At 36.4% G+C, this 26,739-nt stretch overlaps 1 protein-coding gene across 3 annotated transcripts in view; it reads right to left on the bottom strand.

The window, feature by feature from the left end:
• LOC124364253 (probable G-protein coupled receptor 158) overlaps positions 1-26,739 on the bottom strand; it is a 150,096-nt gene that overhangs the window by 38,943 nt on the left and 84,414 nt on the right. For all 3 annotated transcript variants that reach the window (XM_046819590.1, XM_046819591.1, XM_046819592.1), the window contains exons 2-4: positions 5,645-5,758; positions 4,244-4,411; positions 2,459-2,667 (exon numbers count right to left, since the gene is read on the bottom strand). In XM_046819590.1, the coding sequence (XP_046675546.1) occupies positions 2,459-2,667; positions 4,244-4,411; positions 5,645-5,731 (464 nt within the window). In that variant the 5' untranslated portion in view covers positions 5,732-5,758. The remainder of the gene's footprint in view (positions 1-2,458; positions 2,668-4,243; positions 4,412-5,644; positions 5,759-26,739) is intronic.

Here is a 26,739-nt window from a genome sequence, read left to right as displayed (position 1 = left end):
TTTAATTTCGAATCAACACAAAACAATGGAGTTATTACTTTGATTAATTTCATACCCTTTCAAAAGAAAGAGCAGCTTTCACAGTTTATGGATGGATTCATTTTTACAAATTTCTTCATCAATGGAAAATAAAAAAAAATCGAAAAACTAAAGACATTGCATTATTTAAAAAACATGAAATGATTGACAATATAATACAAGAGATAATTCAAATTACTGAAAGAAACTGTACAACAACTATACCAAATCAAAAACATAAAGAATCTGTAAAATAGATTTCTGTTTCCTACAACAATGTAGCTACAGACATAACTAAAAGTTTGAAAACGTGGCAATATTAATATAGGTATATTTAAATCCCAAAAGTAAAATTCCGAATTCCTATATGTACTTTCATTGAAAACAAGAGCTCACTGAAATAAAACTTTATTATTATTGGAGTGTTTGTTTTAAAATTAATTAATTAAATCCAAAAAGAAAGAAGCTATCTAAAATGTGTTACTTTCTTTTTCTATAATTCTACTTCTCATAGAATGTAAAGAATAAATTTAAATATTAACTGACAAAATTTATAATCTTAAGATCTGATTCTACTTAACATTGATTACTCTACTTATTTACTACAAAAGATTAAGCTACATTAAAAAAATGTTAAATCCCTGATAGAATACAAACCATTTAACAATTCACTAGGTACATCATTATTCTGTTCACCACTTATCAGTAAACCTCACAAAAGTAATGACTTTGTAGTCAACAGAACTTAGCGATATCCGCTTGCTTGAAGATCCACTTATTGGCTAAGTGCAGAGCTTTGATTGGAAATTAACTTCTGAAATGATTACTGGCTTTGGGCGCCACAGATGCAGACAATTGTTAATCTTTGGTTCACTGTTTTCACCTTGAACACAATTCCAGTTCTCTAACTTTATCGGTCAGGTATTTGAAATGTATTCTACTTAAAAATCAATTCAAAGCTGGCTGCAAATGGGTATTTAATAATGCTATTTTAAAGAAACTTAGTTAAAAACACATGTAATTATATCTCATAAATTTACCTATCATTTTTTTAAATGTGTGTTTGTTTTTATAAATAATTGAGTAACCTTAGTCTGAGTCAACATTTAGAAATTAAACATTTATTAGATTGTTTAAATATCAAAGTTACAACCCTTAAAAATAACTTATTTATAAAGACAAAAATTTTTCACTCATTGAGGAATTTGAGAATTGTTGTAATCAAGCTGATGTAAAAAACACCTGAATATGGAAATGTGATTTTTTCAAAAAATATTTATAAGCTATTATTTCAGAGTCATATGGGTTTTAATGATGTGTGACTTAAGGAAATGGTAAGAGTTCCAAAACTTGATATTGACTCACACTAGGAAATGTCTTCTAACTATTACAATATATGTCTTCTGATGCTTAAAATAGTTTAAATTTCCATGGAGTATTTGACTAAATATTTTAAGTGTATTGGTAATTTTTAAATGCTGTTTTGAAATTATGTGTCAAATTAAAAATTTTAAAAAATAGTGGAGTAAAAATTATTTAAATTTTTTTCTATGTGTATTGTTTTATACAAATGATAACCCACTCAAAAGTTAACAATGCGAGTAAAAATTATTGCTTGAAGTAGCTTAATAACATGGACCACAAAATACTAGATCAAAAATTGATTAGAAGGGGAAGCCTATTATGCTGCATAATTGTTGCTAGCAGTTACCCATGGCTCTGCAAGCAATTAGCAGGAACAGCTAATTGACAGGCTCTTTCGATTAATGTCACAACTTTAGTGACCAAAATGAGATTTTTTGCTACTTTAAAGAACAGTGGGGCTTAGCTCGGAGGGATTTTCGAAATAAGAATAGGCCTATATTCATACTGGAGCTCGTAAGAATGTCCATTTAAATTTCAGTACAATCGGTTAAATACATGTGAAAACAAACAAACAGGCTATTTCACATTTATAATATTATTAAGATATACCTAAAAAGTTTGCTTGGTATGAAAAAATATTGTTATAATATCTAGAACATAAACTGGGAATGCAAAACAGTTGCAATGTAAATAATTATAGTGAAAATTGTTTAACAAAACGGTATTTAAAATTTCATAATAGTAATCTAAATAAACCAAATGTGCAGGTAATTCACTTGTAAAGTAAAGAGGTTTTATCTTGCCAGGCGAAGTCAGGGCAAAGAAGCCCGCTCTAACAAACCTGGGACCAACGGCTTAAAAGTGATTTCCGAACCACTACCAACGACCGGGCAGGCGGACTGCTTGCAAGGACAGGATCGCTCAGCGGTCACTCATCCAAGCAGTAGCCACGCTCGATGTTGCTTGATCTGGATATCTTGTGATAACTTGTATTTATGGATAGAGTAAAAATGAAACTCCTTTATCTTTATTAGAGAACTTGATTCTTGAGGGAGGGTTGGGCTCAGTGACTAACCTGTTGCCGTGGAGGGGGGTGGTAAACCCAAACACCCACTTGCTGAGGTAACAGTCCCAGAAAGGAGGAGCCCAGAATCCGGCAGAGCTACGGTTGAGAGCACCCTCCAGACTCCTCAGGTAGGATGGGCTGGTGGCGTTCCCGGGCGGGATACCATCGTCTTCCCGATAGGAGATGGAGACACTCCAGCGGGAGAGCTGGGCCACGGACTGAAACAGCAGCATCAAGTACTGGACCCTCTTGGAGTGAATACAAAGTTAAGACTATTAAACAATGAAGTTTATCTGCTATAGCACAGTGCCGAAAACTTGCTGTCCTTCACAGCACTGGCAATCAACCCTTTGAGTACTACAGCACCTAATTCGAGAACTCTCCATACCATAGCTTCGACAGAATGGCCCAAGAGTATTACAGCACCTAAATCCAGAATTCTCCATTTCAAAGCTCTGACAAAATGGCCCAAGTACTATAGCACCTAATTCCAGAACTCCCCATACCATAGCTTCGACAGAATGGGCCAAGAGTACTACAGCACCTAATTCCAGAATTCCCCATACCATAGTTCCGACAGAATGGCCCAAGAGTACAACAGCAACTAATTCCATAGCTCCGACAAAATGGCCCGAGAGTTCCACACCGTCGACAAAAATCATGAACCAGTCTCATAGTACCTAATATCACTAATATTTTCTGCCGGTGCTCTGGAAGTACTTGCAAAAATTATTATTAAAAACTGTTTTTGTCAAGAATTTTAGGAGTAACAATAATTAACATTATATTAATTCTATTTGTTTCCAACCCAAATACATAAGAAAAATAGGGGTTTTTTGTAATACATTTCAAAGTTGACTGACAAATTGGAAAGTGGCGACAAAATCAGTTGTTATTAGCATAAACAATAAATAAAGTTTCCAATTTAAAATTAAAAAATGGAATTCCTAATGGTGATCACCTTAAGTTGATCATCCAGCATATTATCAAAATTCAAGGGTGGCAATTTTATGAATGGGAAAGAGAGGGTAGCAAAATAGTTCTAACCATTACAATGTCAAGTTTTGTTAAATAAACATTAAAACAGCGCAAATTCTTCAATAATGTGACGTTCTAACTCTCCTTTTCCAATCAAATATTGCTTTAGGTTTTATAAAAAAACATATCAAAGTTTAAAATTTATGAACAAACTTTCCAATAATTAAGAAATTTTATTTTTGTGAGGTCTTTCGTGTTCAATGAACACATCATCAGACCCACAGAACTGAAATAAAAGTAAAGTAAAAATACAAACAATTTAGACTTAAACGAAAACACATGTCATTAAAAATAGTAAGAGATAAAATTTTAAAGACCAGGAAGTATATGTCAACTGAATATGTAAAAATTAATATTTAATTAGATTAAATGGCAGTAACGGTGAATTTTGGAAAGGTCCAGGCTCATTATTTACTAAATCATTTTGGTTCTTCTGCATAAACATCGTTTCGTAAGCATAGGGAAATTTTGATTTTTGATTTCTTTTAGTAGTTTTACTTGTGAAAAGCAGTGGATAAAAAGCAGGAAGATATAAAAAAGAGTCAAGAAACATAAAGCATGTCTAAAATATCAACAAGGGGAAAGATCGGCCATGGCGAAATATGCACTGCATACTGGACAGAGCCTCACAAAAATAAAATTTCTTAATTACTGAAGTGTTTGTTCATAAATTAAGCATTTGATTCCAATAAGAAGAAGCTGTTAGAAGTTGTTGTTATAAAACATTAATTACAATATACAAAACCCTCGTAGTACCTGGATATCTTGGTGAGTGTCCAGTAACTCTCTCGCCCACGACTCCCACTCCCAACCAGGTTGCGGCTGTGGCCCGATCTCACGCAGGAGTCTAGTTGTAGCCAGCAGCGCCACCGGGAGCTTGTCTGGAGTGATAGTCACCCGGCGCAGTTCTGCTTCCACACACACCTTCGAGCAGGTAAATATTAGTGAAATACTTATCTACATGTGTGTCGAGGGGCCACAATATCTGAACCCTTAATTAAAACGTACAAAATCTACGTAACTATGATATTATAAAAATTTAAAAATTTAAAACATTATTATTGGCCAATCTCGTCTTACCAAGGTCAAGTAAGGTTTATTAAAATATTCTAGAGACAAAAAGATCACTAAAAGTAAAAATGAAACACATAAAATATACGAAACAAGTCTATAGATGAACCGCTCGCAAAGAAACCTGCGAAGAAGCAAATATCTGAGCAGCCAAGCGCAGGAGGGCCCCTCTCCAGTGGTGAGGAGCGGGATAAGCATATCCTCGTCTTTGTTTTATCACCTGTATAGGACGTGTCTCGGTCGCGTCAATCTGTTTACACTGCAGCTACTTACCTATTATATAAGAATATTTTATTTTTGTGTTTATTCCTATACAAGAGTAAAATATTCATTAAACCCATTAATGTAGTCATAGACGTATCCAAAGAGCTTGTGTTTTGGTGTGAGGTTAGCCGCTAAGTGGCAGTAGCCAGGTCAGGGGATAGAGCAAGCGGGCGAGTGCCGGGCAGTGGTGGGGATACTGGGAGAGGGCGACATCACAGAGGGGTATTTACCCCACCCTGCGTGAACTAAAATCATCCAGTGTTTTTTTATAAGCGGTTTTACCTATAGTAGAAAAGTCAAAAATTGCTCAACAATGATGGTCTGAAAATAATGACATTAAATGAGATGAAGCAATATAATACACCGAGAGGAGAATTTTTTAAAGCAAACTGTGGAGACTCATACATAAAATAAGCAGACCAACCGCTAAGTCAACCTTCGGTTGAGGAAGCTACTTTGGGTACCAAAAATAAAAAAGTATGAACTAAGAAATCTGAAAATATTTTAACAGTAAACGAAATCTCAAACAATAAAATTCATATACACAACATGGCATTGAGGTCAAAGACAAAAACAAAAGGCCGGAGACGACTGCTCCTTAACCCTCCCCGTCCCGACCATTGCCTTTCTGTTCTGTTTGTTTCAGATGACGCGCCGCGATACCACTGGAAATGCCATCGTATCCTATAGAAAATATCATCGTATATTTTCTATCTTTCAGTCAGGAGAGAGGACTACGTGGTTCGTCTTTGCGATAATTTGATTCGTTATTATATTAGTATATAAATATGTAACAAATATTAGTGTTTAGTAAATATGTACCTGGCTGTCTTCCTCAACATCTCCGGTCTGGTCGGAGCCTGCGGCGGCCACCGCTAGCAGCAGCACTGTCGCCAGAGCGGCTCTCATCCCCGCGAATCACCCCTTTCACGCCATCTACAACAACATTCAGACAGTTTTTTAAATTATAGAAGAAAACAGTAGGGTGTCCAGGATTACAGTTTGGGGAGACCCAAACCCTCACCTTATAGTACTACTATGTTTTTGTGAACATGTACTAATTAGTACTAGGGATCATAAAAATAGGGCCTCTCCTTGGAAATAACTTTGCATTGAGTTCTAAGTGTAATAAATAATTGAAACTTAAGGTAAATAAGAGAACGAAAATCCCCAGGAGATTTACTTCTGGCTGGTTATTATCTTCCAGTTGAACCTACACTGGGCACAGCAAAAACCGGTGTAATGTTACCTGGTGATGCGGTATGATGTCATCTTGTCTAAGAATCTCGTAATGTAACCTGCTGGTGCGTTATCACGTCATCTTATTTAAGAAGCTCGTAATGTAACCTGGTGGTGCGGTATCACGTCATTTTGTCTAAGAAGCGTGTAATGTAACCTGGTGGTGCGGTATCACGTCATTTTGTCTAAGAAAGTCGTAATGTAACCTGGTGGTGCGGTATCACGTCATTTTGTCTAAGAAAGTCGTAATGTAACCTGGTGGTGCGGTATCGCGTCATTTTGTCTAAGAAAGTCGTAATGTAACCTGCTGGTGCGGTATCACGTCATTTTGTCTAAGAAAGTCGTAATGTAACCTGGTGGTGCGGTATCACGTCATTTTGTCTAAGAAAGTCGTAATGTAATCTGGTGGTGCGGTATCACGTCATTTTGTCTAAGAAAGTCGTAATGTAACCTGGTGGTGCGGTATCACGTCATTTTGTCTAAGAAAGTCGTAATGTAACCTGGTGGTGCGGTATCACGTCATTTTGTCTAAGAAAGTCGTAATGTATCCTGCTGGTGCGGTATCGCGTCATTTTGTCTAAGAAAGTCGTAATGTAACCTGGTGGTGCGGTATCACGTCATTTTGTCTAAGAAAGTCGTAATGTAACCTGGTGGTGCGGTATCACGTCATTTTGTCTAAGAAAGTCGTAATGTAACCTGGTGGTGCCGGTATCACGTCATTTTGTCTAAGAAAGTCGTAATGTAACCTGCTGGTGCCGGTATCACGGATGTTAATTATTCAAGACCACCTTCACCTCAAAGTAATCCAATCTCGGCAGCTCTCACATTTTTCATCTTGTTGCTGGTTCAGGAGCAATCAGGAAGCCGTCAGATCTTTTACCAGGTAAAACGAATCAGAGCCTTTATTTGCCAACATTTCTCTTCTCTTACATTTTTAACTCAAATTTCCTTCTAACTCCCCCCCCCTCCATTCTTCACATCTAAACCACTCTTTATAAGTACTCCAAATATACAGCAAAGACGAAACTTTTGATAATTTGGAATAAGAAAACTAGGCCTATTCATGCTTGTAAATTTTTTAATAATAATCACTCCAGTAAGAATAAATTACTCGTTTTTATTTTATTTTTTTTCAGGGGAAAATGTTTAAATGTAATGAGAATTTCTACTTTTTCATCTGAACTGTCTGCATTTTTCACTAATTTTTCGTGATTCATATAAATTTCAAACTGCAGATTTTCAAATACAAAAATACAATTTTTAATTTAATTTAATGTTTATATGAAATTTAATTTATTTAAATATTGAACTTGTGCGTTAATTTTCTTCCTATAAACAATTTTGTATTTTAGAAATTAAAAAAATTCGAAATGGCTAAATTTGTTAAGCAAAACAGCTTTTTGATTTTTTAGCCTTATACTTTAATATTACAAACAGATAAACAAAATTTCAATTCTGTATAAAACAGTTTAAGTGTTAAGCACAGTTAAAAGCATAAGTAGAAACATTCGAATCCACGGTAGAAAAGTGGGATATGTTCTAAATGATTTACTTATACTATATACAGGGTGTTCTAAAGAGAAGCATAACTTATAATATAAAACTAGTACGAATATTTTATAAATTCTGTACACGGTTTTTGTCAAAGCACCGGCGTAACTAGGACTTGGCACAGAAGAGTGTGAAATAATTCGAATAAATCAAAATGTACATAAATTACATAGGCCTTATTTGGAGTAGTATGTTTAACAGTTGTATTAAAAAAAATGTTGACTTCTGTTACAAGTACATTTTTTTGGGGCTTTTGGGGAGGCGATTCTGTCTCCTTCATCCCTTCTCATAGTCACGCCACTAACACGAAGGATCTTCTCTCGCCCTTCTTTTGTTTAATAAAGACCTCATAGACAGTTGTTTAAATTAGCATGGTACATATATTTTATTACAATAATATACAAACGTTGAGAATATTGTAAGAAAGTTAATGGAACAATAATCAACAATAATATTGATTAAAGAGGTGAGCACTATGGTTCAAAACTCCACTTACGAGTACGACTCTCAATTTCTAACTTAAATCTAAATATAAAAAATTCGAACATATATTTTCCAAAATATTTTTAATGTTTAGAGAGTAATTACTTTGTATAATTATTATAGGTCTTAGATATAATTATATGTGTATACTTGGTTCGATAAAACTAAAAAAATATTAAAATATACAATTAAAAAAGGGCATTATTCCGAAAAAATTGAAACCCCCAAAATAACAAATAACACATCTAATGGTCATTCGCATTAACATGCATTAACACAACTTACACAATCATGTATAAGTGACCACGTGACCAAAACCGCCCCTTGTTAGGGCCGCAGTAAAGGTACCTGACTTGAATTCCGTAGCGCTTACCAATAGTCTTGATGTCATTTTAAAGAAGATTCCACAATCGTCTATTAAAACCAGTGGCAGATATATTGCTCATGGATTATTGTCTGATAAATTGAAGTAGACAATAAAGACAACCCCCTTCCAGGTGTTGTGGCAACTACTTTCAGACATAATGATAAACACTTGGGCTAGGTAACTTGGAAAGTGGGTCAAATTTAATGAATCACAATAAATTTTAAGTCTTTATATTTAAAAATTGGAAATTGTTAAAAAGAATACATGAAAACCACTCGTAATTTGAGGATGAATAGAAAACTCATTGCACTCTCAATTTAATTAACAAACTCACCAGTCACGTTGCTGATCACACGTCACAGGAGTAGAAGTGGGGCAAAACAAGAGGTTTCATCAGCATTATTCAGCTCAAGTATTGTGCATACAGTCCGCGACCTTGTTACACACTGTGACGTGGTCAATCAGTTCAATTTTTGATGTAACTACTTCTTTTGTCGGGCTATGGATGTTTTTTTTTGTGGGGAGGAAAACCTTTCGTTTCGCGTCACCGAACGTCTAGTCACTATTGTTCGCTCTGTATCCGCTAGAGCCTGGTCTATCGCCGCCATTTTGATGTCAGGCTTTTCTCCGTTCAGTGGCTATCCAGGCGTTCTAGTAAGAGAGGTTACTGACACTTCTTGTTGAAATGATTACTTCTTTTGGCGGTCTATGGATGTATGTTTTGTGAGGAGGAAAACCTTTTGTTTCGCGTCACCGAACGTCTCGTCACTATTGTTCGCTCTGTATCCGCTAGAGCCAGGTTTATCGCCGCCATTTTGATGTCAGGGCTTTTCTCCGTTCAGTGGCTATCCAGGCGTTCTAGTAAGAGGTTACTCACACTTCTTGTTGAAATGACTACTTCTTTTGGCGGGCTATGGATGTATATTTTCCACACGCTTTCAAAACAGAGTGAAACCTTTACCGAAACGTAAACAAACAGTTATATAAACATCTGATTTGAACTAACAAAATTTGACGTTAATGAAAAATCTGTAAGAAGAGATTAAAAGGGATATAAACCACAATAATATACAACATTATATAAGATAAGGAATATAACGAAACTCTTCTCTAATCTAGTAGTGTTTTACAATGATTTGCTTTTTAACTGTTCGATCAGTTTACCCGTATTATTATTGACGTAAATGTTGTTATTATTGACCGAAATATCACATCGTCTGATTCTATCCCTGATTCTGCGGACTATCTTTGGCTATGACATATTTTATTTTTGTCATAGCCTTGATCACTGTAGTCTTGGTTTTGATTGTTCAACTCCATGTTCTCAAGAGTCGGTCGTTTAGTGCAGACCTATAATTGTGACATTTATTTTGTAGTTCAGTCTTAATAATTAGGGGTTTGTTTTATTAAGGGCATGTTTTTTTAGATAATGCCTTGGAGTTGTTGTGATTCCTCATTTATTCGTCTTATAGCGCTATAGCATCATTTTTTCATTTTAACCTAGATTGTAGTTATGTGTTAGATTAGTTATCCACTTGAGGAAGAGATCAGCTCCTAGATCTTGAAACGTAGTTTTTTATTTTTGTATCTCTGAACAATGGAACATGTCGAAAAAATCCTGTTTCCCTCGAAATCCTTCCATCGTCAAAAACAAACATTAAACAAAAGATTAACTAGTACAGTGGGTAAGCAGTAACAGATTTAATATAATGAACACTATAAAGCTTAAGTGTTCTGTATAAAACGTGACAATGGTTTAAAATAAGATATAATAATTCTACTAGTAATTTGAGGATGAATCGATTTCAATAATACAGTGCATTCTGAATTTAATTAGCAAACTCACCAGTCACGTTATTGATCACCACGTCACAGGAGTTGAAGTGGGGCAGAACAAGAGGTTTCATCAGCATTATTTCAGCTCAAGTAGTGCGCAAACAGTTCACGACCTGCTTACTCACTAGTGATATTCAACACACTTTGTTAAACACGGCCAATCTGTTCAATCCTTTTTGTTACTCCAAGATAAACTAATTTTCATCGTAGTCTGGGTTTTCATTGTTCAGTTTAGTTTTGGGTCAGTGATCATATTGAGTTTAGTAAAAGAGAGTTGAAAGTCCACTATTAAAATAGTGTTCGATTTAGTTCATCTAATTTCAGGCCATCGCTGTAAGTCCAGGTAGAGTTTAATGTCAGAGTTAATCTGTTATATACAAATTATAATTTCGTTAACCTAAAATGCTATAAATTTGTAAAACTACAAAGTGATTTTTCAGGTGTTTGATGTAGATATGATGAAGTACAGAAAGAAGAAAAGTGGTCCAATCACAGAGCCCTATCGTACCCCTGATTAAAAGGTCTTCTTTTGGAAAATACTTTGTCAAACTACCGACGTTTATAAAGATACAACTCGACCCACCTGTTAAAACTGTCAGCCTACTGTCAAGTTACATTTTAGAGTTTAATGTCAAAGTTAATCTGTTGTATACAAGTTATAATTTCGTTAACCTAAAATGCTATAAATTTGTAAAACTACAAAGTAAAATTTCAGATGCTTCATACAGATATGATGAAGTATAATGAGAAGAAAAGTGGTCCAAGTACAGAGCCCTGTCGTACCCCTGATTAACAGGTCTTCTTTTGGAGAATCCCTTGTCAGATTGCCGACGTCCAGACAGATACAACTCGACCCACTTGTTAAAACTGTCAGTCTTCAGTTACTTCAGTTAGTTGTCATCATATTTTTTTAATCAGTAATTACGGAAACTACAGCTGAAACTCTTGGAAAAGTCAAACACCTCTTTCTCCTCTTACTATTTTAGAATAATGTAATTCACGTATACCTTTTAACTAGAATGTTGCAACCATTTAAACCACATTTAATTACTCACCAAAAGTGTAAATTATTATTTAATGTCTCATAACTGATCTAACGTGCCATTTCCTTATTTACTAAAAGAATCTAATTACGCAAATATATTAATTAAATATCTAATTAATATTATTAGTACTAAATTCTAACGCTTTTCCCTTCTCTTCCACAATGCAAAACATAAAAATCAATGATTTGGTAGTTAGTGCCAGCTTCCTGTTTCACTATTGGGAATATGTTATTACAGACTATTTCCTGAAAGAATCCTCTTTCAGCCGAGTACTTGAAGAAAATGGACCGTTAGCTATTTTATTGGATAATATCCGGAACTCTTGTCGTTTTAAGTGTATTTGTGCTATACACTACTGAAATCTGTAATTATTAAACTAAAAAAATTTTTATTTCATTTGAAATATTAAGGCTCAACAACGGTTGAAAATTTGTATTAAGAGAAACTAATTCCTTTAACATGTCACCGGTTTGCAAGTACAGCTTGGATTGAGAAGCCTAGTACTGAAGCAGATAATTAATTATCTACAATTGTATTTTTTAAACATTCCCAATGTTATTTGACTTTTAACAGTGACATTAAACTTCAGCAAAGTTTAACCGAGAGTGACTGACTATTTAATTCAATAAGTTGTATTAACTTTTATAAACTTCTATACAAGAACTTTCATTCAAGTGTCCTTAAAACTCCGGAACTGCTGAGTCTCATATTTTAAAACCCAATTTAACTCTTGAAATCACTTTATTACTATTTATTGATTACTTATTTGAACGGTTTCACTACTTTGATTTCATTTCCATGCTCGAAGTTGTATTTACTCTCATCATTTCTCGATCGCCAGAACAACGTACCATTCTCTGAAGAAATTCCTATACTACAATTTGTAAATCAGTACTGGAAATTTTAAACCTGTTTTTTGTTCTAAATTTTGTCACTCATATTTTAATTAAATTGTTTGACGTTTCCGTATATTGAGATTCAAAAATAAATGTATAATTTTAAAAACGCAATCACACACGAGTATTAATTATATATACTCGTATATATATATACACACTCATATACACATATATACACAACATCACGCGTTATATTTAAAATACTGCGTGTCTTAAAAGTCTCACCCCCACCATATTATAAACTATCTTATGAATAGAGATGGAGTGATTTACTTTGGGGATGTTTATATATCCAACTAAGGAGTATTCTGACGTATGACAATTTTTGACTCCCCCAAAATGGGATTTTGTGGATAAGTCCAAAATTGTAAATAGGAAATCTTGACAAATGACACCTAATTTTAAAAGTATTATAAAAAGAAGAAACAAATTAGCGGTCTCTAATGTTACTCTATATATTGGAAACTTTGGTGGCCAATTAAAGTTTGAATTTTTTATAAAGGCCCCCCACAATTTAAGTTACATTTAAAGTTACTTTTTGGCAGGTAAAAAATTCAGTCAACAGTTATTTTGATAAATTGGGACACACAACCATTAAACAAGTTACTACAAGAATTAACAAACATTGACAACCGTGATTAACATAGCATTTATTAGGTTTTGTTGGTCGAAGCCCATTAGGAAGTCCTGGGGCCATAACTAGTGAGGGTCGTATAAACATCCCCCAAAGTAAATCACTCCATCTCTACTCATAAAAATTTCATTTCATCTCTATTTCACATGAAAGGGGGGGACTTTTAAGATATCTGGTATATATATATATATATATATATATATATATATATATATATATATATATCTGTCTTCATTATTTCTGAGGTTTTTAGAATAATAATGGGGAAGTTTTTCAAGCACTCTAGTTTTGTTGAACGCTATCGCATGTTTGGTTTGGAAAGTGTTCAACAAAGCCCAATGTTTTCCGTACCAGTTTATATCGTGAGACAAACGTTTAATATCTGCAAGAGTGAATTAACACTAGACTCACAAAATCTCAAGGTAAAAGTGATAAAAGACACGTATACCAAGTTTACAATAAGAGTTCACATTTAACATCTGTTACAGCGCGTGTCGCGTAACCTCGAGATCTGCAAAATGATGAATCACGAATGAGAACGTCGTGATTCCTGTTTAAATCGTGTCAAAACGTGCTAAACTTATTCTGTAAAAATGTCTGTAAAATAGTACAACGTCGAACTGCAACATCACGTGTTCTATTGAAAATCTTGTACAGCGCACTAAACTAAACACAAGCCAATCCAAGCCTCACTGAGGTTAGTGCAAGGACTAGTACACAGAGTCTGTCACGTTTCTAGGTCTGCCCGTAAAATGGCAGTGTGAACTGTATTCTAAAGAGACCCTGTTTTACGTATTCTTCACTAAAAACCACCTCAAACAGCATAAACATAATATTCCGTCGTACAACATCATTATTTGTAACAATGAAACATCGTATAACATCATTAACTATACCAATGAAACTCCGTACAACACCATTAATTGTGACATTGAAACAACTTATAACATCATTAGCTACACCAATTTAACTCCCTAGAACACCATTCTTATGACAATTAAACATCGTTGAACATAATTATTTGTAACAATGAAACGTAGAACATCATTTACTACACACAGAAACTCCGTAGAACACTATTAATTGTGACAATGAAACACCGTAGAATATCATTAGCTACACCAATTTAACACCATAGAATACCATTATTGTGACAATGAAACATCGTAGAACGTCATTAGCTACACCAATTTAACACCATAGAACACCATTATTGTGACAATGAAACATCGTAGAACGTCATTAGCTACACCAATTTAACACCATAGAACACCATTATTGTGACAATGAAACATCGTAGAACGTCATTAGCTACACCAATTTAACACAAAGCAATAATATATTCAAAGATAACAAGCAACAAATAAATAACACCAACTATATGAACAATTAAAAAAATTATGGCAATAATCACAGCAACGATTTATATGTGTGTGGGGGCGTGAGGGGGCGAAATTATATCGATTTCGTAGCCAAGCCGTGCGCCTTCTTACTGCAAATGATGGAGTTGGTGATGAGTGATTGGTGACGCCTTTAGAGGGTCACATATCAGTGTGATGACAAAGGTTAAGTGCATGAGTGATTCTTCTCCACACATTCTGGCATCGTGATTGTACTGTAATAGGAAGTTTTACAATTATTGCTTGTTATCTTGTGTTTTATTGCTTGTTAAATATTATATATGTATTTATTGCTTGTTATTATATATTATAAGATACATTATTACTTGTCGAAACTTCATATTCTACTGCAGGTTATGTTTAATTATACACGCATACATATATTATACGCACACACAACCCTCACGCCCCCACACACATATAAATCGTTGCTGTGATTATTGCCATAATTTTTATAATTGTTCATATAGTTGGTGTTATTTATTTGTTGCTTGTTATCTTTGAATATATTATTGCTTGTTGTACTGTATTATAAGATAATTTATCTCTTGTTGAATCTGATTTAACATTTCTTATAAAATGGTGTATGCCATATAAAATAAATAAACACCATAGAACACCATTATTGTGACAATGAAACATCGTAGAACGTCATTAGCTACACCAATTTAACACCATAGAACACCATTATTGTGACAATGAAACATCGTAGAACGTCATTAGCTACACCAATTTAACACCATAGAACACCATTATTGTGACAATGAAACATCGTAGAACGTCATTAGCTACACCAATTTAACACCATAGAACACCATTATTGTGACAATGAAACATCGTAGAACATAATTATTTGTAACAATGAAACGTAGAACATCATTAGCTACACCAATGAAACTACGTAGAACACCGTTAATTGTGATAATGAAACATCGTAGGACATCATTAGCTACACCCATTTAACACCATAGAACACCATTATTGTGACAATGAAACATCGTAGAACATAACTAGCTACATCAATGGAACTACGTAGAACACCAGTAATTGTGACAATGAAACATCGTAGGACATCATTAGATACACCAATGGAACTGCCTAGAACACCATTAATTGTGTTAATGAAACTTATAAAAAATGTGTTAATGTTAAATCAACTAAAAGATGTTTAACGCATCCTAATATTGTTATAGGTCGGCACAAAAGGGCCTGACTTAAACTGTTAGATCCTTATTGGTGTGTGGGTGGGAAAACATTTATAAAAATAACAATTTATGGGAAAGTTGTTCCAGAAGGACTTTCTCCCTTTTCTGTCCATCTTCAAATCGTTGTTCTAAAGGTGTCTTTCATGAGATTTCCAACTACTCGATTACCTTGTGTTGATTTAGGAATTGAAGTATTGTTAAACCTGACATCGAAAAAATCACTTAAAAGTACTTATGGTTAAAAAAATAACTTGGTTAAAATTGTTTCTCTTGCCAATTTTAATACGTAATTAAGAATACACCGAATACACCTTTCCAAATGGAAATATCAGATATGCTGGCTTTCCCGTCTTATGTCTCACAGCAGCATTAAGGATACAATGGGTGTATCAGGACTGTGTCACCCAGCCTCAGGGCGGTATGTGATACATCAGTTTTCCCGGAAATTCACTCCTGTCAGACCCAAGATTGGAAAAAACAGCTGTTTCACCCGCAACTCCCACGGTTCTCATGGAGATATTGGAAATATAACTTTTAGTAAGGACGTCTATTTCTCCATTCCCATGGTGGGAAAGGAAATACATCGCCATAATCGTAACCCACCATTCTCTTAATGGGGCTCAACATACACGGTTTTTGCTTGTTTAGCTAGACATCCATGTACTTTATCAGAGTTTTGTAATTGTAAGCTTAGTTCAGTTTCCAATGTGATTTATTCAAAATTATTTACTATATAACTTTTATATGCAAACTTTCATGAAGGTGTGGTTTGTATCATTTTGTGACATAAAATGTGCTTATATTTTTTTTAAAATTATTATTCCAGTAATTTGTTAGAAATTCCCATTTTACCCCCCCCCCCCCGAAATCTGTTTTCGAAAAATAATATACATGCATACCTCCCCCCGCCACAAATGCAGTGAAATGAGTTTACTTAATTAGTCTTAAATCAGGAATTTCAGTTTTACTAAACCCTAACTTACATTGTTCTGCATGTTTTTGAGATAAACCCCCTTAAAAAGCATAACATGTGCATTTTGTCTGTAATTAGGAAAACTTACCATTCATATATATTTTTAATTAAACATTGTTATAGTTGGCTGGCTTGAAAATAATTATATTGTTTAGTTTTACAGCCACCATCAAATGAAATGTACATTTTACAGTCTGTTTTGTTACTAAATTACTATAAAAATAAAATAGGTGTTCAGACTTTTAAATCTGAAATGCATTAAAGAATTTGTTAACACTTTTCCTTTTATAATTGTCTGTGATTCAGCTTAATCTTCCAAGTATTAAATAACACAATACACGCTTAAATAGCATACCACAACAATATTTGTTGTTGGGTTCCCGCCATTCTAATTCAATTCAAAAGGGAAGTTTCCACTTATATTTTTCATTTTATTAGCAATAATGAATATTAAACCCCGAATGAGACTTGAAACCCTCCAAATGACCAAGGAAACTGTGAATAAATTATGCCAAACTTTGTAAACTGTTTTCCTTACAATGATTTCGTTTCAGCAAAACTCTTCAACTTTATAATCCTTGTTGCTTTTAAACTTTAAGCTTTCGAGTGCCAAACATTCTTGAAGCTTAGTTAGATCACATTTCATCGTCGCGTCGTAACGAATAACGTTCTCCGACATTTCATTGTCGCATTTATGATGTTCTACGAAGTGTAATTGTTGTAACATGATGTTCTACAAAGTGTAACTGTTGTAACATGATGTTCTACAAAGTGTAATAGCATTTATTATGTTCTACGAAGTGTAATTGTTGTAACATGATGTTCTACAAAGTGTAATAGCATTTATGATGTTCTACGAAGTGTAATTGTTGTAACATGATGTTCTACAAAGTGTAATAGCATTTATGATGTTCTACGAAGTGTAATTGTTGTAACATGATGTTCTACAAAGTGTAACTGTTGTAACATGATATTCTACGAAGTGCAATTGTTGTAACTATCGATGTTCTACGATATGTAATTGTTGCAACTAATGATGTTCTACGAAGTGTAATTGTTGTAACTATTGATATTCTACAAAGTGTAATGTTTGTAACACGATGTTCTACGAAATGTAATTATTGTAACTATTGATGTTCTACTAAATGTAATTGTTGTAACTATTGATGTTCTATTAAGTGTAATTTTTGTAACTGCTGATGTTCTACGAATTGTAATTGTTAGAACTTATGATGTTCGCCGACGTATATTGTCTCCACTAATTCTCCCTAAGATACAATAGTTTTTTAAATCAATTAAAAAATTATGACGAAGCCGATTTTCTTTTAGAGAGTGATGAGTTATGGTTAGCGGAAAAGTCTAAATTTACACAAAGTATTTTTAGACTCCCATAAGGGTGGCTAGTTGCACTAATTAATCATAATTATAACAAATTCCCCTCTTTTAAATGCATATATATACTGTATATATATATATATATATATATATATATTAATCTATTGAAAACAATACAAATAGTATTCCATAAGAAAAAAATAGCATATTCGAAAAAAGGCGGCAGTTTTTAAACTTTGCTGTAAAATATCTATGAAATGGAAAGGATCCCCATTAACAGTTTGCTGTCAGTTTTATATCTTCCAAAATAAACATAGTGGCCTGTTTAAAAAAAGTCACTCTGTACATTATAAATACTTTTAAAAGGAGGTGATTTAGGGCCCAGGGAGTCATATTGGGTTCGATGTAGTTGTTTGGAAAATGTTCTCAAGGTTAGGAGGACCAATGCAATTTGGTTTTGTATACAAACATCTATCTAAAACACAACGTCGGATTAAAAATACATTGATTTTCTTAAAGAATGTCCATTGTAATTGTTCTCCAGACACCCAATTCATTTCAGACAGTAACTTATTTGAAATGATTACAATGAGACAACGCCATAAGCTCTGCAGGAGTTAATAAAATCTGTTAATAATCAGTTAATAAAATGACAGGAATGTTTGTGCTAACGGCCTAAGTAACCTGTGGCCGGCCCGGGCTAACTAGACGTGTGTACTCCTGATTGCAATGAGAAAGCGCCATAAGCTCTGCAGGAGTGAATAAGATCTCCATAGTGCCAAACACAGGAATGTTTGTACTAACGGCCTAAATGGCCTGTGGCCGTTCCGGGCTGATTACGCGTTGTTATTCCTGATTACAATGGGACAACGCCATAAGCTCTGCAGGAGTGGATGGGACCTCCATAAAACCAATCACGGGAATGTTTGTGCTAACGGCCTACATGGCCGGTGGCCGTCCCGGGCTGATTGCGCGTTGTTATTCCTGATTACAATGAGACAACGCCATAAGCTCTGCAGGAGTGGATGGGACCTCCATAAAACCAATCACGGGAATGTTTGTGCTAACGGCCTAAATGGCCGGTGGCCGTCCCGGGCTGATTGCGCGTTGTTATTCCTGATTGGAGCAATCTTCTCCCATTTTACTTGGCGCCCTCAGGGATCGTTCTTACGATCCTCATTTATTACAAGTTTTGCCCAATCAATATCCAGTGAATAACAGTTTATAACGTTTCACTAATACTATGAAGTACATAAAAAATTTTAATCTAATGTATTATTATGAGTTATACAAGAATAAAATAAGCGGAATCTATAAAAGGCTGTGAGCTATGTATTATGTTCTTTACTTATACATCATACAATTAATTATAATAAAAAAGGGAATAATTATTACATTTATAATACACAACGTCACAGCGTTTGTATAGTTACAATTAGAACTGAAAAATTATAAAAGAACACTTTTGAAAATATTTTTAAAAATGAAGTATATAGTTTCAAAACTATCCACGGTAAAATATAATATATTATAATTTTTGCGCGTGCCATTTCCACGCACTAAAAATATATTTTCTTCGTGTTTCATATTCGTTATTGTTCTAAATAGTAGAAACTAACACAGTTGTTGAGAGTTGAAAAATTGTGACATTTGGTACCACTTAAATCCATTGCATTGTTATCACACCAGATATCAATATTGTCAAAGGAGTTTTGTAGATTTTCTTGATCAAGTGCGGTGAATACCTCGATGAAGATCTTAATGTCATTAGCGAACATAAGATAGTTTGTAGTTAACGTAGTTGCAATGTCACTGATGAAAATGTTGAACAGCATGGGTCTCAGATGGGAGCCCTGAGGAACACCAGAAATCACAGGAAACGGCGAGGAGTTGGCTCCTTCGCATTTGACAACCAAAGTCCTGTCACAAAGGTGGCTCTCCAACCATTTAAGTAAGGATACGCCTATACCATATCCAACCTGCTTGCCCATTAGTAATTAATGATTAACTCTATCAAACGCTTTGGCGAAGTTCTGATAGATACAGTAAGCTTGGTTAGTGTTCTTGAAGGCGGACATAACATATTCCTGAAAGCATAGGAGGTTAGTGATGGTGGACTTTCCATGAATAAATCCATGCTTATGAGATCCTTTATACTTTTTGAAGTAAAACAAAAGATGATCCGGAATATTGATCTCAAATACTTTGGCAAGAGTAGATTGTATTACAATTGGTCTGTAGTTTTTAACATTATTCTTATCGCCGGACTTGAAGATGAGAATTACATAATTCTCCTTCAAGATGGATGGGAGTTTGCCCACTCTGATTAACATCTTAAAAAGAACTGCTAAAAGAGATGCTAGAACAGGAGCACAATATTTCAGAACAAGTGAAGAATATCATGTGGGCCACCACTCTTAACAGGGTCGAGACCATTAAACTTCTTCTCCACCAATGTTGCTGATATTGTACAGCCAGATGCAGTGTCATTCAATCAAAAATCAAAAGATAGAGCAGGAAGTTCAGTATTTCTAAAAACAGAAGAAAAATGTTGAGCAAAGAGGTCGCATTTTCTAGTGGACTCGATCGCTACCAGAGAGTCAATTATGATTCTTTCTGGAATGGACGGAGAACGTTTAAGATTGTCCTCTTGTGACCAGAAGGATTTCACACTATAAGGAATGAACTCCTCAATATTACTTATGCACGTATCATAGCACTTGCGAGAGAGTGCTTTACATCCAGTTCTCAGTCTGCGAAAAATAACTAGATCATATCGACTGCCAGTCATCTTGAAGTTCATATGGGTAGTTTTCTTATGGATTACTTGCCTTTTCAATACGATAGAGAACAATTTAGGAAACTTAGAATTTGATATCCTCCTAACTTACTAGGATCATCGGAATTTTGAATTCTTCTTTCGTTTTGTTTTTATTAGCCTATGTTCTTCTGCTCCTCTTCAAGCTGCTTGCTGTCTTCCGGCATTTTCTAGGTCATCCTTCTTACTCCCTATCCGTCTACACATACGTGAAAACTCCAGTGCTGATACTTTACTTCTAAGAAAGTTTATCTTTTCCCAAGCCCACATCTTCCGTCGGAGGAGTTCCTTCAAATCTCTCCGTTCTTCTTCGTAAAACCAGCACTCCATCAGCACATGCTGAGATGTCTCCAGCTCTCCGCAGTGGGTGCAGCGGTCATCTTCCACGAGGTTAAAGCTCTTCAGTTTGGCCTTAAAGTTGCCATGTCCACTCACGAACTGTGTGGTGTAGTGGTCCGTCTCCCAGTGCACCTTCTTCCTGATCCTCACATCCGGGACGAACGCAAATGTCTCTCTTCCTTTAGTGCTTCTTTCCCACAACCTCTGCCATTCGTCAAGTGTTTCTTCTCTTCTAGTCCCCCTGCTCTCCCCGCTGTCTAACCCTTCCTCCTTGTCCCCTCTTCGCTTGATTCTTTCTTCTACCATCAGGTCTAGCGGGATCACTCCGGCAATCACTCTCACAGCTTCGTGGGATATTGTGCTGTAACCCTTGATCACTCCCAATAGCATCTTCCTCTGCAGGCTCATCAGCTTCGACCTCTCTCCTCGTCCTCTCATTCTTTGCCCCCACATTTCACAGCCGTACAGGACCATGGGCTCCAGCGCTCCGATGTACAGTCTCCTTAAGTTTTCACACTTCATTCCATGATTTTTTTTGCCAGTCCTTTCAATTTTCCAAAGGCTTTCATAGCCTTGTCGATCACCTGGTCATAATGCCCTGCAAACTTCATCCTGCTTCCCACTACTACTCCTAGATATTTTGTCTCGTTCGAGCACCGGATTGTCACATCTCCCATGTTCACACGGATAAACCTTTCAACTAACTTTCCTTTGAGTAATACCATCACAGTCTTCTCCTTCGAGAACGTCATCTTCCTTTCTTCTCCCCATCCTGTAATAAGCTCTAGGGCTCTTGTCGCCTTCCCCATGAGGTCTGGGCTCGTGTTGGACTTCACCAGCAGCAGTCCGTCATCCGCATAAGCTCTCGCCGAAATACCCTCCTCAAATGGCAGCCGTAGGAACCCATCGAACAGGACATTCCAGAACAGAGGGCCCACCACTGATCCTTGGGGGCAGCCTTTTGTGATGCTCTTGCTCACCTCACCGTTGCCAGCTCTCAGCGTCACTGTCCTCCCCCTAAAGTAGTCCCTCACCAGACGGTAGATGTTGTTGGGGCACCGCCATCTCACCAGCACCCTCAGGATCTCTGGCCACCAAGCGGAGTCGAACGCTCCGGAGATGTCCAGGAACAATCCAACGACGTATTTTTCTTCAGATTCTTCTACCTCTCTTCTCATGTCCAGCAATGCATCGACTGTTCCCACACCTTCCGTGAAACCATACTGAGCAGCATTCGTCCTATTTTCTCTCTCCATCCAATCCTTCATCCTCTTCACGACCAGTCTTTCCCCTAACTTTCCCAACACGGGTAGGAGGGTCACCGGCCTGTAGGATTTGACTTTGCTCGGGTCTTTATCTTCGCTTTTCAAGAATACTTTCACTATTCCTTTCTTCCAGACGTCCGGAAACCTGCCTTCTCTCAGCATCTTGTTGTACAAGTTCAGCAGCGTACCTTTGATTCGTCCGTACATCCTCTTGACGACTTCGCCCTTTATTCCGTCATATCCCGGTGCCTTCCGGTCTTTCATTTGTTTGACACATGCGGTCAGCTCTTCCTCTGTGAAGTCTTCCTCATTTGCTCCAGTGCTCTCCTCCATCATCCCCCCTCTAACTTCTCTCTGTTGCTCAGTGTCTTCATCCTCCCTATCGTCCGGTAGCAGACCTTCGATCAATCTCCGTAGAGTGTCTTCCACTGTTTCTGTCATCGTTCCATCTTCCTTCTCTAGGCTGACCAATTCGATATCCTTCTTTATCTTCTCCGCAACGATCTTGTAAACCTTTCCCCATGGATCACCTTCTTCGTCTGCGATGAGCTTTTCCCACATCTTCCTCTTCTGCTTTCTGATTTCCCAGATGTATTCTGTTCTTGATCCGGTAAACGCTCTCCTGTCAACCTCCCTTCCTGTTCTTCTCCAAATCCTGCTCTTCCCCCTCATCTTCACTCGTAATTTCTCCAGATCTTCCGACCACCAATAGACCTTCTTCATTCCTTTAGTTGCCTTGGGAAACTGGTCCTCCATCAGGTTCAACGTCATTTCCGTGATTTTCTCCGCATGAACCTCTGCTGTAGTCATTTCCAGTTCCATGTCTTCGATACTTCTACGTAGCGCCTCGTCAAATCTCGTCCAGTCCACCTTCCTCAAGCAGTACGTTCCTAGTCTCTGCTCGTTTTGGTTACCCCGATTCTCCTGATCTGATATCACCTTCATTGTGATAAGTCTGTGGTCACTCAAGGTCTCTTCCTGTACTGTCCAGTCTTTAATCCTGCTTGAGATATCCCTCGTCGCTATCGTCACATCTATGTTCGACTTGCCTCCCTGTGTGTTCTCAAAGGTCATCCACCTACTAAATTTGTTCAGCACCTGAAGATCCCAAGCCGAGACAACGTCTTCTACCTTGGACCCTTTTTCATCTGTAGAACCACTGCGCCACAGTCCTGACCTCGCATTCAGATCCCCTCCACATAAGACTTCCTTGTTTCCTTTCTTCCTAATTATGTCCACTAACCATGTTAAATGCCCATCAATAGGTTCTGATGGCCTGCAGTATAGACTAATCACTTGCATCGACTTTCCTCCTTGTTCCAACCTTACACTGACGCACGTTCCGCTTGTTTCACCTGCATTCATGATTGCTCCGATCTTCTCATTCATCACAAAAATTGCACTCCAGATATCTTCTCTTCCACTCCGGTCATGAAAAACTCTGCATCCAGAAATCCTCACTCTCCCACCCACTATGTATGGCTCTTGGACCAGGAGAACATCAATCTTATCTAGTAAACATCTCCTAATGGCTTCATCTATAGCTACCTTACTCCTACCTAAATTCCACTGGGCAATCCTACAGTCCATAATCAATCTTATCATTATTCCTCTTAACGGCCTTCTCGTACACAGGACACCTCCTTGAGCCTGCATCATGATTTAGGTCCCCTCGACCTTCTCTTTTGCAGTTGGCAGAGAGAGAGAGAGAGAGAGAGAGAGAGAGAGAGAGAGGAGAGAGAGAGAGAGAGAGAGAGAGAGAGAGAGAGAGAGAGAGAGAGAGGAGAGAGAGAGAGAGAGAGAGAGAGAGAGAGAGAGAGAGAGAGAGAGAGAGAGAGAGAGAGAGAGAGAGAGAGAGAGAGAGAGAGAGAGAGAGAGAGAGAGAGAGAGAGAGAGAGAGAGAGAGAGAGAGAGAGAGAGAGAGAGAGAGAGAGAGAGAGAGAGAGAGAGAGAGAGAGAGAGAGAGAGAGAGAGAGAGAGAGAGAGAGAGGAGAGGAGAGAGAGAGAGAGAGAGAGAGAGAGAGAGAGAAGAGAGAGAGAGAGAGAGAGAGAGAGAGAGAGAGAGAGAGAGAGAGAGAGAGAGAGAGAGAGAGAGAGAGAGAGAGAGAGAGAGAGAGAGAGAGAGAGAGAGAGAGAGAGAGAGAAGAGAGAGAGAGAGAGAGAGAGAGAGAGAGAGAGAGAGAGAGAGAGAGAGAGAAGAGAGAGAGAGAGAGAGAGAGAGAGAGAGAGAGAGAGAGAGAGAGAGAGAGAGAGAGAGAGAGAGAGAGAGAGAGAGAGAGAGAGAGAGAGAGAGAGGAGAGAGAGAGAGAGAGAGAGAGAGAGAGAGAGAGAGAGAGAGAGAGAGAGAGAGAGAGAGAGAGGAGAGAGAGAGAGAGAGAGAGAGAGAGAGAGAGAGAGAGAGAGAGAGAGAGAGAGAGAGAGAGAGAGAGAGAGAGAGAGAGAGAGAGAGAGAGAGAGAGAGAGAGAGAGAGAGAGAGGAGAGTGAGAGAGAGAGGAGAGAGAGAGAGAGGAGAGAGAGAGAGAGAGAGAGAGAGAGAGAGAGAGAGAGAGAGAGAGAGAGAGAGAGAGAGAGAGAGAAGAGAGAGAGAGAGAGAGAGAGAGAGAGAGAGAGAGAGAGAGAGAGAGAGAGAGAGAGAGAGAGAGAGAGAGAGAGAGAGAGAGAGCTGGATGATGTAGATCACCACTCATCAGAATGTTATCAAAATATGAGATCAATACAAATTACAAGCGAATTACAAATGGAGTTTCATTTATTGAGTCCCTGCGTAGAAATCCTACGTGATGAGTCGACCCTACCACAGTAGCACTGCCAGAACAATCAGTATCTGGTAGGTTGAAGTCACCCATCAATATAACGTCGCTTACATCAGTGATTAGATTTTATCTAAGGCAACGCGCTAACGTATTTGTTTTGATTTGCATTCAAAACTGTAAAGATCAAATGTGTCAATAAACGAGAATTTTTTACAAATACCATATATAACGCAAATATTCATAATTGCGTTATATATTAAGTCACATATACTATATTTTGATACATCGGTTTTTGCTTTGCCCAGTGGTAGGTTTTACTGGAAGGTGATCCCTACCTTCACAGCCAGAAGTGATCCCTGCTGTGTTCTAATACAACGTTATTCAAATATAATAATATAATAAAACAAATACAGATTGTTGTTATATATTATTTTATTTGTCATCTGTTACTATTTTACTTCTAATATTTTCAAATTTTTATTTTGCTAATGGTTTTTTTATATTTATTTGCCTGCTACCTTTATTCAAGAATTTGACGTTATTACCGCTGGAAATAATCAAATAAATAAGATTGTAAAAGTTCTATTCCCTTTTTAACGCAGAACGTGGACAATGTGTGTTGTATTGATCAGCTTTATAAGAACAAAACGTATTAATTATGTTTTCCTTAGTGTTTGTTGCTTGGAGAAAATAATCATGTAATGAGAGGATTTACATTGTGCCGTGTAGTTTATAATGAATTCCTGGATCATTATTAAATTACTGACAAGATAAACACAGGAATCTGCTTACTTGGAAACCTAAACAAAAGTGTAGCGAACCCTTTTTGTTTATGGAAACTTCAGAACTTGTAGCCCTTGAGATGTTTGTAAAACTAAACTTGTAACTTGTAATATACTCACAATTAAAGTACTGTCTGGAAATTTTTTTTTATTTTTAAAATCTAATTAGCAATTGTGATATTTGCACTCTACACGTCTGTTTTAGTTTTTAATGAATAACTTGAAAGATTTGAGAGTCATTTTTCATTTCAGGTAATATGTTAAACCGAAACTGCCAATAATACATTTCTGCCTATAGAGGTAAGTTTAAAGATGGGAGCTATGACGTGGTTGGCTATAGGTTTAACCAATAGAAGACTAATAAAATAGAACAGTCAAATCCAAATTTTCTTTATTGCAGTAGACAATTTTTTACAGTTGTATTAGTGATTTGCACAGCTTCATTAATTATTACACACTCCTAGTTTTGATAAATGAACTCAATATTCTTTGCTAACGTTATTTTTTTCTTGTTTTTTTACGTATTATATATATTAATGTATTGTTATTGATATTTATTAAATTACTAGTGGTTTCCTGCGGCTTCGCATGCTTTTCGTAAACTTCGTACGTGTATGAGCACTTCTGGTTCAAGTGAATTATATTTCAAACGCCAATGTAGAGTTTGCCTTGTTATTACGATCAAGAAAATCTGTGTATGTTTATAGCCATTGTACACGTTTATGAAGTGGTCTAAAACTCAAGCTTTAAGTTCAACCAGAAATTTATTTGAAAGATATTTAATATATGTAATTGTCTCGTAATTGCAGTTCATAATGTGCAGGCGAGATTTTTATAATGATCAGTCAAATAGTTTCTGAATTTATAAAGGACACACACACACACACACACACACACACACACACACACACACACACACACACACACACACACACACACACACCACACACACACACACACACACTTGTATATAACCATATTGTGTGTGTGT

Source organism: Homalodisca vitripennis, chromosome 6 (genome assembly GCF_021130785.1).
Source record: "Homalodisca vitripennis isolate AUS2020 chromosome 6, UT_GWSS_2.1, whole genome shotgun sequence".
NCBI lineage: Eukaryota > Metazoa > Arthropoda > Insecta > Hemiptera > Cicadellidae > Homalodisca > Homalodisca vitripennis.
Note: the sequence above shows the minus strand (reverse complement) of the source record. Positions and strands in the feature narration are given on the sequence as shown.